At 39.2% G+C, this 13,242-nt stretch overlaps 1 protein-coding gene across 2 annotated transcripts in view; it reads right to left on the reverse strand.

Moving 5' to 3' along the window:
* NCAPD3 (non-SMC condensin II complex subunit D3) overlaps window positions 1-13,242 on the reverse strand; it is a 63,954-nt gene that overhangs the window by 47,693 nt on the left and 3,019 nt on the right. For both annotated transcript variants that reach the window (XM_055305185.1, XM_055305184.1), the window contains exons 3-8: window positions 12,428-12,590; window positions 7,523-7,707; window positions 6,703-6,867; window positions 6,532-6,593; window positions 6,248-6,335; window positions 3,759-3,892 (exon numbers count right to left, since the gene is read on the reverse strand). In XM_055305185.1, the coding sequence (XP_055161160.1) occupies window positions 3,759-3,892; window positions 6,248-6,335; window positions 6,532-6,593; window positions 6,703-6,867; window positions 7,523-7,707; window positions 12,428-12,590 (797 nt within the window). The remainder of the gene's footprint in view (window positions 1-3,758; window positions 3,893-6,247; window positions 6,336-6,531; window positions 6,594-6,702; window positions 6,868-7,522; window positions 7,708-12,427; window positions 12,591-13,242) is intronic.

Below are 13,242 nucleotides of genomic sequence, written 5' to 3' on the forward strand. Positions count from 1 at the left end.
AGGAGAGTGCTCCGAGCTCCCTAAGGGCTGCAGCGCGCACCGCGGGACCGACCAGAGCAGCTCGGAGGGGCTCGGGCGGCGGCTCCAGGGAGGGAGCTGCGGGGCGGGAGCGCAAATCCAACAACACAGGCCCTGGAGCACAGGGCGCCGGGACACAGCCCAGGATCCGGCCTCCCCCCGGGGACAGGCAGAGGCCGGGAGGGCCCAGGACAGCAAGGACGCTCCTGCCCCGAGCGGAGCAGATCAGCGGCCCCGCCCCGGAGCCTCCAGGCCCTGCGGACAGGACGGAGAGCCGAGAGCCCCGAGCCCCCGTAGTTCCTGCGGAGGCTGAATCCAGGCTTCCAGAGTTGCCATAGCAACTGCGGCTGATCCTCCTGAGACCTCACGGGGTAAACAACCCCCGCTGAGCCCTGCAGCAGGCAGGGGCAGAGCAGCTCCCCCAAGTGCTAACACCTGAGAATCAGCGCAACAGGCCCCTCCCCCAGAAGACCAGCTAGAGGGACCAGTGATACTCCCCCGTGTTCCAATACAACTTGTTTTTGGCCACTCTGCACTGAGCAAAATGACTAGAAGGAAAACCTCACTTCAAAAGAAAGAATCAGAAACAGCCCTCTCTCCCACAGAGTTACAAAATCTGGATTACACTTCAATGTCAGAAAGCCAATTCAGAAGCACTATTCTACAGCTACTGGTGGCTCTAGAAAAAAGCATTAAGGCCTCACGAGACTTCATGACTGCAGAATTTAGATCCAATCAGGCAGAAATTAAAAATCAATTGAATGAGATGCAATCCAAACTAGAAGTCCTAACGACGAGGGTTAACGAGGTGGAAGAACGAGTGAGTGACATAGAAGACAAGTTAATGGCAAAGAGGGAAACTGAGGAAAAAAGAGATAAACAATTAAAGAACCATGAAGACAGATTAAGGCAAATAAATGACACTCTAAGGAAGAAAAACCTACGTTTAATTGGGGTTCCCGAGGGCGCCGAAAGGGACAGAGGGCCAGAATATGTATTTGAACAAATCCTAGCTGAAAACTTTCCCAATCTGGGAAGGGAAACAGGCATTCAGATCCAGGAAATAGAGAGATCCCCCCCTAAAATCAATAAAAACCGTTCAACACCTCGACATCTAATAGTGAAGCTTGCAAATTCCAAAGATAAAGAGAAGATCCTTAAAGCAGCAAGAGACAAGAAGTCCCTGACTTTCATGGGGAGGAATATTAGGGTAACAGCAGACCTCTCCACAGAGACCTGGCAGGCCAGAAAGGGCTGGCAGGATATATTCAGGGTCCTAAATGAGAAGAACATGCAACCAAGAATACTTTATCCAGCAAGGCTCTCATTCAAAATGGAAGGAGAGATAAAGAGCTTCCAAGACAGGCAGGAACTGAAAGAATATGTGACCTCCAAACCAGCTCTGCAAGAAATTTTAAGGGGGACTCTTAAAACTCCCCTTTAAGAAGAAGTTCAAGTAACTCTGAACATGAATGGGCTTAATGACCCCATCAAAAGGCGCAGAGTTTCAGACTGGATAAAAAAACAGGACCCATCTATTTGCTGTCTACAAGAGACTCATTTTAGACAGAAGGACACCTACAACCTGAAAATAAAAGGTTGGAGAACCATTTACCATTCAAATGGTTCTCAAAATATACCCTAAAAACTACAGAACACTTCTGAAAGAAATTGAGGAAGACACAAAGAGTTGGAAAAATATTCCATGCTCATGGATTGGCAGAATTAATATTGTGAAAATGTCAATGTTACCCAGGGCAATTTACACGTATAATGCAATCCCTATCAAAATACCATGGACTTTCTTCAGAGACTTAGAACAAATTATTTTAAGATTTGTGTGGAATCAGAAAAGACCCCAAACAGCCAGGGGAATTTTAAAAAAAGAAAACCATATCTGGGGGCATCACAATGCCAGATTTCAGGTTGTACTACAAAGCTGTGTTCATCAAGACAGTGTGGTACTGGCACAAAAACAGACATATAGATCAATGGAACAGAACAGAGAACCCAGAAGTGGACCCTGAACTTTATGCTCAACTAATATACGATAAAGGAGGAAAGACGATCCACTAGAAGAAAGACAGTCTCTTCAATAAATGGTGCTGGGAAAATTGGACATCCACATGCAGAAGAATGAAACTGGACCACTCTCTTGCACCATACACAAAGATAAACTCAAAATAGATGAAAGATCTAAATGTGAGACAAGATTCCATCAAAATCCCAGAGAAGAACTCAGGCAACACCCTTTTTGAACTTGGCCACAGTAACCGGAGAAGGACAAACAGTGTATGTTCTCATTCATTTGGGGAATATGAATAATAGCGAAAGGGAATATAAGGGAAGGGAGAAGAAATGTGTGAGAAATATCAGAAAGGGAGACAGAACATAGAGACTCCTAACTCTGGGAAATGAACTGGGGGTGGTGGAGGGGGAGGAGGGTGGGGGGTGGGGGTGAATGGGTGACGGGCACTGAGGGGTACACTTGACGGGATGAGCACTGGGTGTTATTCTGTATGTTGGTAAATTGAACACCAATAAAAATTAATTTATAAAAAAAAAAAAATATATATATAAAAAATCCTTTTGGGGTAAATAATAGTAAGACGCAGCACCACCTTGTGGTAACTCAGTGATATGCTCCCATTTAAAAGGCTCTGACTTCAAACTTCAACCCAAGATTACTGTATCTTTCTTAAGTTAACTTATTTATTTTAGTACTCTCTACCCCCACTGTGGGCTCGAACCCATGACCCCGAGATCAAGAGTCACACTCTCTTCCAACTGAGCCAGCCAGGCACCCCAGAAGATTATTATTGTAATGCCCAGATCTGACCCATCTTTAGTGCTTATCTATACCATTTTATGGATGCTACTGCAACTGGAGACATCACGAACTATCACGGAAGAATCAAAATGGTTGTCTACACTTAAAGCAACTTAGTTATTTAATGTTTTAAAAAAATCCCTCATGAGAGATATTTAATCATCAGATGACAGCCTATACCTGGATTCCACCACTCATTCCCCACATCTCCAACTACACTATATCCCACATGCCTGTAGTCATGTATGCTCTCATATACTTACCACATCTTTCCACCACCTCCACAATGCGTGCCAAATATTCAATAAAGGAGGGAAAGAATAGCCAATGACATAGCAAATATGTCTTCCCTAATAAAGCTGAGACATGGAACTTTTTAGGTAGAGCTATGTGATTCTGACGGAAAAAATGGTCTATCAATTATTACTAAAGAAGTAAAAATTGACTTAAATCTTCTTTTTTAGGAAGTATGGTCTGTAGGAAGAGGGGAATAGAAAAGTGAGAAGAAACAAGGAAAAAGTGGCAAGGAACAAAGAGAAAGAGACTCAGAGAAGACAGAAATACAAAAAGGAAAGGAAGAGGCAGACTTGTAAGAAAGGCAAACACTGAGATGATGATAAAACAGAGGAGAAGCCAAATGTCATTCCTCAGAGCCTGACCTTACAGGCTGATGAGAATCAAGCTGGAGGTCAGTGCTGGCCCCTGAAATTACAGACTCTGTAACCCTCAACAATGTCCCAGTGCAGAGGCTACCAATAGTGATGTGGGCCACACGAACAAGAGGGGGCCACAAACCACAACAGGCCAGAAATCTGTTAGTTTTCATTAGGTGTCAGAAATCTGTTAGTACAGGACCCAGGAGACTTAAGGGAGAGTGATAGAGTGAAAAGCCAATCCGTGTGCACCTCACCTGATGAACTGGACTGCCTGGTTTCTACTGTTGATGACTGATGTTGTAATAGTAAGGGGAGCGTGATGGACTCCTTCACCTGCTCCTAACATTAATATCACATTTAGCATTTGATGGAAAATACAACTTATAACCTGGAAGAAAGAAGAAAATTCTATTTAAGGCATGACAAAGAATCCAAGGACCTCAAAGGCAGTGATGCAGACCACAGTAAACCACGTCAAGCTGTGTGAAGATACGTTGGATTGAAAGTTTTAGGGGAACACTAGAAATGCATTTCTTGGACAGTTACTAAGTATTTAATAAACATAGGATGGAAACTGTGAAAACATTGCTTATACATAATGATAGGAATATCACCTAGTTTCTCTCCTTACTCCCTCAAACTATAGCCCTGAAATTAGGGCAAATAGAGGATTGTCACTTCTAAATGGCAAAAAAAATTGCTGATAATCTCTTATAGAACAAGGGAAGAATGGTACTTTACACTTGTATTTTACCTGAAGTTTACAATGCACCTTCCAATATACACCTCATATAATTTACTCAATTAATTCATTCATCCTGTAAATAACGTGTACTGAAAACCACATATGTGGTAGGTATCAGGTTAAGTACATTCATATATATTACTAGATTTTACTGCCTTTTTTTTTTAAGATTTTATTTATTTATTCATGATAGACACAGAGAAAGAGAGGCAGAGACACAGGCAGAGGGAGAAGCAGGCTCCACGCAGGGAGCCCGACGTGGGACTCGATCCCGGGTCTCCACGATCAGGCCCTGGGCTGAAGGTGGTGCTAAACCGCTGAGCCACTCGGGCTGCCTGATTTTACTGTATTTAATCTTAAACATCACAACTGTAAAAGGTAAGCGAGGCATTTCCATTTTATACATATTATTATTTCCACTTTATACCTAATAAAAGAGCCTCCAAAAGTGAATTGTCCAAAGTCAACTAACTGATTATGGGTCAGGCTAAAATCAACATTGTCTAAAATTAAATCAACAGTCTCACAGTTAAAAAATACAACTTGAAAGACACTGCAGATGTAAAGGCATAAATTTCCCCATCCAGCTAACCTTTACAAATGTTATAAAGAACATGGAAACTGAAAGCACTCACTCATGTGAATTCTAACTCATCATATTTTAAACACAGAAATGATAACGGTATAATAAATTATAAAACATAATAAATTATAAAATAAATTATAAAATGGTATAATAAATTATAAAACATGTTTTCTAAACAGGCATGGTGCTCTGTATCTGACAGGCAACCTTCCATTTCCTTCTCCTGACAACCCTCTGAGGAGACTGAGGCTTTGGAAAAACTGATACAAGGAAGTACAGCTGACGGGGTGGACCCAGAGTTCACCAAAGATGTATACAACCTGCCCAAAAACCCTGAACCTACTTGTTTTTTTTTCTTTTTCTTATGATTTATTTATGAAAGAGAAAAAGAGAGGAAGAGCAGAGGAAGAGGGACAAGCAGACTCCACGCTGAGCACCAAAACCAAAGAGTGGCTTGATCCCAGGACTGAGATTACAAGCTGACCTGAAACCAAGAGTCAGCACAATTAACCAAGGGAGCCACCCAGGTGCCCCTTTAACCTGCTTCTTAATCACCACGTGACCTGCCCGGGAAATTAAGTGTAGCACAGACACCAAAAGTCAACAGCCACTGCAGTCTTATCACATTTTTTTTTTTGTAAAAATCTTGTTTTATTCATGACATCCAAGTTTAGTAACACCATAATGCTTGAACACCCTAACTCCAATGTTTAGACGGTGATAATGTTAAGGTAACTCTGGGAGGAAAATCCATATGTGAATACTAACTAGGAATGATATCAGTAATATTTCTGTAGAATTCTCAACTAAAAAGACTAATAGAAATACTGAAGTGCACATGAAACTTGCCAAGGAAAACTTGAAAATTCCACAAATGTCTCTTTTGAGAACAATCTGGTGACTGTTTCTCTAAAAGTAACACTTTGTTCAATGTTCTTCCTACCTAATTCACACTGGAATCATATTTTGTATGAAACCTAACAAAAATCTGCCATGGCTTCCAATTATTTGAATTATCAGTTTGGTTATGAAGAACAGGTAGCAAATAGAAATGGTGATGCTTTTTATGCTACGAATATATATATAAGGTCATGAAATATATAATATTTCATGAATATATAAGGTCATGAAAATGACTTGCTAAATTAAAATGGCAGGATGCCTGGGTGGCTCAGTGGTTGAGCACCTGCCATTGACCCAGGCATGATCCTGAAGTTTCAGGATCGAGTCCCACATTGGGGTCCCTGCATGGAGCCTGCTTCTCCCTCAGCCTGTGTCTCTCATGAATAAATAAATAAACCTTAAATATATAAATAAATAAAATGGTGTTAAACCAAATGCTGCCAATGGTTCAGATGATTCAGATGTTTTCAATTCAACTAGTAACTAAATTAAATCCTTGTCTCTTTTACCTTATCTCCTTCTCCATGAAATGGGGAGCATAGCAAATACAATCCATGATAGGCCAGTTCTGGTACGTATTTAGCTTGGTTAAGGTTTCTAAAGAAAAAAGGCAAAAGATTGGTCAATGGTTATGACTTTACTCAGAATCTTCCATAACCCTATAATAAACCACATTCAAACGAAGAAATTCTACTTGTGTGCCAATTAGGATAAAATGGCATTTATACTTCTGCTAGAGCATAATTTCTTACACTATATTTAAATTTTACTATTGGAAGAATTAGTGGCTCACCTGGCCTGTGTCACATGAAATTCATGAAGAATTGGTTCAAATTTAGTCAACGCAACAAAGACCTGCAAAACAGATACCAAGAAGAGACCTGATTTTTCCTTACTCACTAAGTATTAGCCATTCTCTCTGCCCTTTTAGGTTGCCCCAAGGTTTTTTGGAATTCTCACTTACTTCTATACAATTCTGTATACACTGTGGCTTTTCTTTCAGGGAAAATTTGGACAGAAGCCTTAAAAAATTCTTCAAAAGGTGAAAGATGGCATTTCGGATTTGACAAAGGTCTTGGGCAGAAAAACAAATACTTTCTTCATCTTCCTGTTCTTCTATTTCATCCACCTAGATTATAAAGAAACGTACAGGCAACTGCAGAGTAATGCCTAACACTCTGTCCCATGATTTTCAATGAACTCAGATCAAGTCTAGCTAAACTCAGGTGGTTGCTGAATTGCTGAAGTGATGTGACCTGATCAGGTCCCCTAACTGCTCTGTCTCCACAGCAGAACAATGAATCATTGGACTAGATGACTGCACAGGAGTTTCTAGCTCTGTATCTTTGTGTCAGTGGGAATTCTTATGTTTCTTAGAAGTTTTCCTGTCAAAGAATGCCCACCATTCTACCCAGCCATCACACAAGAATTTGGAATTAATGTTATTCTGATACACTGTTATGGACATGAGCCCTCAAAATACTTGAATCTTCCTCTCTAATGACAGTAAGATAATGTGGCAAATATACCTGTTTGGTTGTTGCCAAGCACACCTGGGAACAAGGATGGCAAAAGATTACGGGGAGGATGGAAACATGACAGGTATCCTCAGTAATACATAAAGCCTGAGAAGCAACTTAAGGTCATACTAGATAGTCGATGATACTTTAGGATCATTTGGTTAAAATCATGATGCCAAAAGCCATATTTTAATATAAAGTTAATTCTTAAATCACAATCATTTGTTGGTACAGATATGTTGTATTATTCCACTTACTTCTTACCTCAATATCTTCTTTTCTGGGTGGCTTTCCTCTTTTCCTACTCCCTCTTGGATTTGCCTCTGAATTCTTAGTCTGCTCTTTCTTTCTTTTCCGATTCAAGTTAGATTCTTGAGGCCAGCTCTTCTTTAGAATCTGAACACATTTGTCAAACATCACTTGGTGGAACACCTGATTTGCTACACTGCCTATTTATAAAGAATAAGTGGGTTAGATTAAAATGCCTTAAAATAAGTCGATAACAACAGATGAAAAATTAATAAGTAAAAATGAGCTTATCATGAACTCTAAACAATGACCCTTTAGCAAATAAGTACCATTCAACTTCAGCCTCAGGAGATGAGAAATAAATAAGAAGAAGAAATAAATAAGATAAACGTATCTGACCAGGGAGTAACTGGCTTTATATTTTTCATGCCACCATAAACTATAAAACTGGACAAAAATGTATAAAATAATCCTCTTAAGACACGGAGCAAGGGATGCCTGGACAGCTCATTGGTTGAGTGTCTGTCTTCAGCTCAGGGCATGATCCTGGAGTCCCGGGATCGAGTCCTGCATTGTGTTTCCCGCAGGTAGCCTGCTTCTCCCTCTGCCTGTGTCTCTGCCTCTCTCTGTCTCTTATGAATAAATAAAATCTTAAAAAAAAAAAAAAGACACAGTGCAATAGGCAGCATAGAAAAACAATCTCTGAAGAACAAAAATAAATGAGGTAAACACTAAAATTGTCCCAGTTTCATGTTTTGAGGCAATTTCTGGACAACAGCAGAAAATGGTGGCCCTAAGTACATTATGACGGTCTAAGCTGAGAACACAGAAATCAGAGTCAAAAAGGCAAGGGCTAGAAAAGAGGAAGCTACACAGGAAAAAAGCTTCAGAGATCTCCATAGGGCAGAAGATAAGCACGAAGAGGTAAAACTCCATGAGGGTAGGCAAAAAACCACCTCCAAGGAGCTCGAAGATGAATAATTTTCATAACCCACACAGGGTTGAGAAATATTTGAGTTCTGGACAGCCGATGCTGAAACCTTAAACACCTGGGCTAAACTAGCTCCAGAGTAAAGGTTATTTCATATCTGCTCCAACAAAGCTTTAAAACAAGCCTCAAAAGGAAAAAGTTAATCTAACAGTTAACTGCCTATCAAAACATAATTAGAACACTATTTGAAGGGAAATAATCATGTAACAATGTTTCCAATACTGCACTATGAATGTGACTGTTAATACTGTATGCCATAAAAAAAGATAAAGATTCATTCATTAGTGTATAGGCTAGGCTATCATGAAGTCATCTCTTTTTAAAGGATTTTATTTATGAAAGAGAGCAAGCAAGCGAGCAAGTGCTCAAACATAAGTAGAGAGAGTGGCAGAGAGGGAAGGAGAGGGAGGGAACAAATTTCTCAAGCAGACTCTGTGCTAAGCTCAGAGCCTGATGTGGGGCTCAATCCCACGACTCTGAGATCATGGCCTGAGCTGAAACCAAGAGTGGGATGCTTAACCGACTGAGCCACCCAGGTGCCACAAGAACACAGTATAATCAATAACATCACAAGCAGGTTCTTTGAAATGGTCAATACAATTTAATGGAACTTTTTTTAGATGATGAAAACAACAACAAAAGAAATATAAATTACCAATCAGACATGAAAGGGGACATATCACTATAGATTATACAAACAAAACTTTCAAAAAAAACCTGCAGATCCAGATGGCTTTTGTTATTGAAATCTACAAAAATTTAAGGCAGAAAAACGACCCCTTCTTCACAAACTTCCAAGATACAAAAAAGGCAAGAACACTACTCAACTCATTCTACATGAGACTGGTATTATCCTGAAACTCAAATCAGACAAAAGCTTATCAAAAAAGATATCCCTTGTAAATACAGATGCAAAAATCTTCAATAAAATATTAGCTAACAGAATCTGGCAACACACAGTCCTTTCATAATAAAATACTCAACAAATTAGAAATAACAGTATCATAAAGGTAAACCTCAAAACACCCACGGCATATAACATACTTAAGGGCAAAAGACTGAAAGTTTTCCTCCTGAGATCAGGAATAAGACAAGATGCCCACCTCCTGACTTCTGCTCAGCACTATACTGGAGGTCCTCATCAGGGCAATTAGTCAAGAAAAAGAAATAAAAGGCACCTAAACTGGAAAGGACGAAGTAAAATTATGTTTACTCACAGATGATATAACCTTATACATAGAAAATCCTACCAGTAACAATAGATGAGTTCAGCAAAGTTTCAGGGTATAAGATCAGTAATAAAAAAATCAATTGTACTTCTCTAATTAAAGGGGAGAGGATCTGAATAGAACAGTTTTCAAAAAAAGACAAATGGTCAACAAGCCCTTGAAAAGATGCTCAAATTACTAGTCATCAGGGAAATGCAAATCAAAACCACAATGAGCTATTACCTCATACCTGTCACAATGGCTAAAATCAAAAAGACAAGAAATGACAAATGTTGGCAAAGGTGTGGGAAAAGAGGAACTTTCATGCGCTGTTGGTGGGAATATTGGTATAGCCACTGTGGAAAGAAAATAGCATGGAAGTTCCTCAAAAAAATTAAAAACAAATACCATAATGGATCTTAATTCCATTCCACTACTGGGTATCTTACCGAAGAAGAACACTATTAGTTCAAAAATATATATGTACTCCTATGTTTACTGCAGCATTATTTACAACAGTCAAGATATGGAAGTAGCCCAACCCAACTGTCCATTGACAGATGAATGAATAAAGATAGGGGATATACATAAAATAGAATGTTACTCAGCTGCAAAAAAGAATGAAATCCTGACATTTGCAACAACATGGATGGACCTAGAGGATAGTGTGCTAAGTGAAATCAGAGAAAGACAAATACCACATGATTTCACATATATGTGAAAATTATAAAACAAAACAAAGCTAAAACAAACCAATAAATACAGAGAACAAACTGGTAGTTGCTTGAGGGGTTGAAGATGGGCAAAATGGATGCAGGGAAGTGGAAGGCCTCCAGTTACAGACTAAGTCATGGGGATCCAAGGCATAGCATGGGGAATATACTCGATGGTACTGTAACAACACTGTATGGTGACAGATGATAACCTCACTTGTACTGAGCACAGCATAAGGTACAGACTTATCTATAGACTTCTCCCACCACTATATTGTACGCCGGAAATTAATGTGACATTGTACATCAACTACACTTAATAATGAATTGTACTTCTAGACATTACAGGTAAGCAATCTGAAAATGAAATTGAGAAAGCAATTTCATCTACAATAGCATGGAAAAAATAAAATACTTATGAATAAATCTAACCAAATAAGCGCAAGAATTCTACATTTAAAAGTATAAAATATCATTCAAACAAATTAGAGAAAACCCAAATAAATGGAAAGGCACGTTGTGCTCATGGATTGGAAGACCTAATGTTGTTTAGACAGCAACACTCCCCAAATTGATCTACAGAGTCAGTGCGCTATCAAAATCCCAGAAGCCTTTTTTGGGGTAGACATCGACATGCAATTTACAATTACATGGAATTCCATGTAAATTCTACAATTTACATGGAAATACAAGGGACTAGAATAACCAAACAATCTTGAAAAAGAGCACAGTGTGATTAAAAATTAAGTATCAACAGTATCCCAAACATAATCCAGATACATTTAAAAACAGAAGGTAATTGGCAGGAACACGTCTTGCTGGAAAACTGCAAGTGGCCTACGATGAGCAACACTCTTCACTCTTCACTTTGGCATACATCTCAACCTTAATCAGAAGGAACTGCATCGAGCAAGGGAGGAGAAAAATAAAACTTTTGAGTTCCTAAAACCATCATTTTTCTGTGAGACAGCTCGGTTAGACCTGAGACTCTGCTTAGCAAGACCAAAGTCTTTAAGAACTTATTTCAACAGTCGTTATTGGTAACTTTAACGATAATACAAAATAGGGCAGCCTCAATAGCCCAGTGGTTTGGCGCCGCCTTCAGCCTGGGGTGTGATTCTGGGGACCCAGGATGGAGTCCCGCGTCGGGCTCCCTACAGGGAGCCTGCTTCTCCCTCTGCCTGTGTCTCTGCCTCTCTCTCTGTGTCTCTCATGAATAAATGATTAAAATCTTAAAAAAAAAAATACAAAATAATGTTCAAGGCTTTATATGTCTTTTAAGCAATTTCCAAATCATATGGGATAAATCCTTAAAATTTCTTACAAATGAATTTATGTAAACAATGACAAACAGTAACTATGTTCTCCACTGCATCCCCCTCCATGTTCCATCCTCTCTTGCCTTGGGTTTGGGTGGGGACTCCTTTATTGCTCACAGGAGGAACAGCCACCTGAGTGCTCTGACAGTAAAAGAAGTAGAACAGTGCTCATCAACACACTACCTTCCTACGCTTTCCTTCATCAAGCATTACTAGTGATTCTCACGCTTTCTTTCTTAGTACGGTAAACTGTTTCTCCATATCTGCATAGGAGAGAGATATGTAACACAGGGACTGCCCAGCAGTCTTTCTCAGCCTGGACGGGGAGTCAGGAGACGAGTGGGCAGTATCAGATTTTTATACTAGGTGGGGGTGGGTAGGAATGGAGCTTCTGTAGCTTGAAAACAATCTCCCTCGAGCCTTACCTCTCTCAGATTAACTGCATTAGGTTACAGACACACCACGTTAGAAAACAAACACATTTAAAGAAAACAAGGGAAAGATATTTCTCGAACACCTGTAACGTGCCATGTATTTTACAGACTTACTCTCATTTAATACTCAGAAAAATTCCGCGAGATGGGTTACCACTGCTCCATTTTAGAAGTGAGAAAACAAAATATAAGGGTTCAAAATGTAAAAACTTAAAACAAAAATATATTTTATCCTACCATATTGAATACACATACCTGGTACTTCCAGCAACAGAAAATAAAGCCCGGCAGCATGAAGGCCATACTGTCGACACTGCACACTGACGCTTCTCGTATGAACGGCTTGAACAAAGTGATAGAACAATGCCACCAGTGCCCTGTGAGAAACTCGGTTCTCAATGAAGAAGGACCAAATGCTCTGGGTGGAGGAAGAAACATAAAAGCCAAGAATTAGAGAATGGGAAAATCTCTTGTTATTTGATTTTTCCAAGTATTTAGTACCTTAAAAAAAAAAAAATATATATATATATATATATATACACACACACACACACACACACACATATATATATAACAGACCAACTTGATTCCCAACTATAAATCTTCAAAGGGATAGAAACGAAAAATCAAAATGCAGTATTCAAAATTACAAAGATAAATAAGTATGTAATAAATTTAAATAATTAAATTTTCAAAAATAATTTGTGGATAGGTTTGAAGCATATGTATTTCTGAAATTATCATAGCTAAAAACTATACTAAGACCTTTGGGACACCCTATATTAGTGTTTACTCAGACAAGTTACTCCTCTATCTGTTAAATGTACACAAAACCATTTATCACAAGTTACTAACTAAAGAAATCAGAGCCATTTACTTAAATTTAAATGCTTTATGGGCAATGAGAGCAGGAAAGGAAATAGCTGAAAGTTTAGCCCTCAGATTTCAGGAGAGGCCTAAGTGAGAAAGGAAATACACCCTAAACTATAAACCACAATTTTAATAATTATATCATCGTTCCATGTTTTGCCAATTAAACAAATGAAGAGGAAATGGGTTATTTCTACAAA

This window comes from Nyctereutes procyonoides, unplaced genomic scaffold (genome assembly GCF_905146905.1).
Source record: "Nyctereutes procyonoides isolate TBG_1078 unplaced genomic scaffold, NYPRO_anot_genome, whole genome shotgun sequence".
In the NCBI taxonomy this organism is placed as follows: Eukaryota; Metazoa; Chordata; class Mammalia; order Carnivora; family Canidae; genus Nyctereutes; species Nyctereutes procyonoides.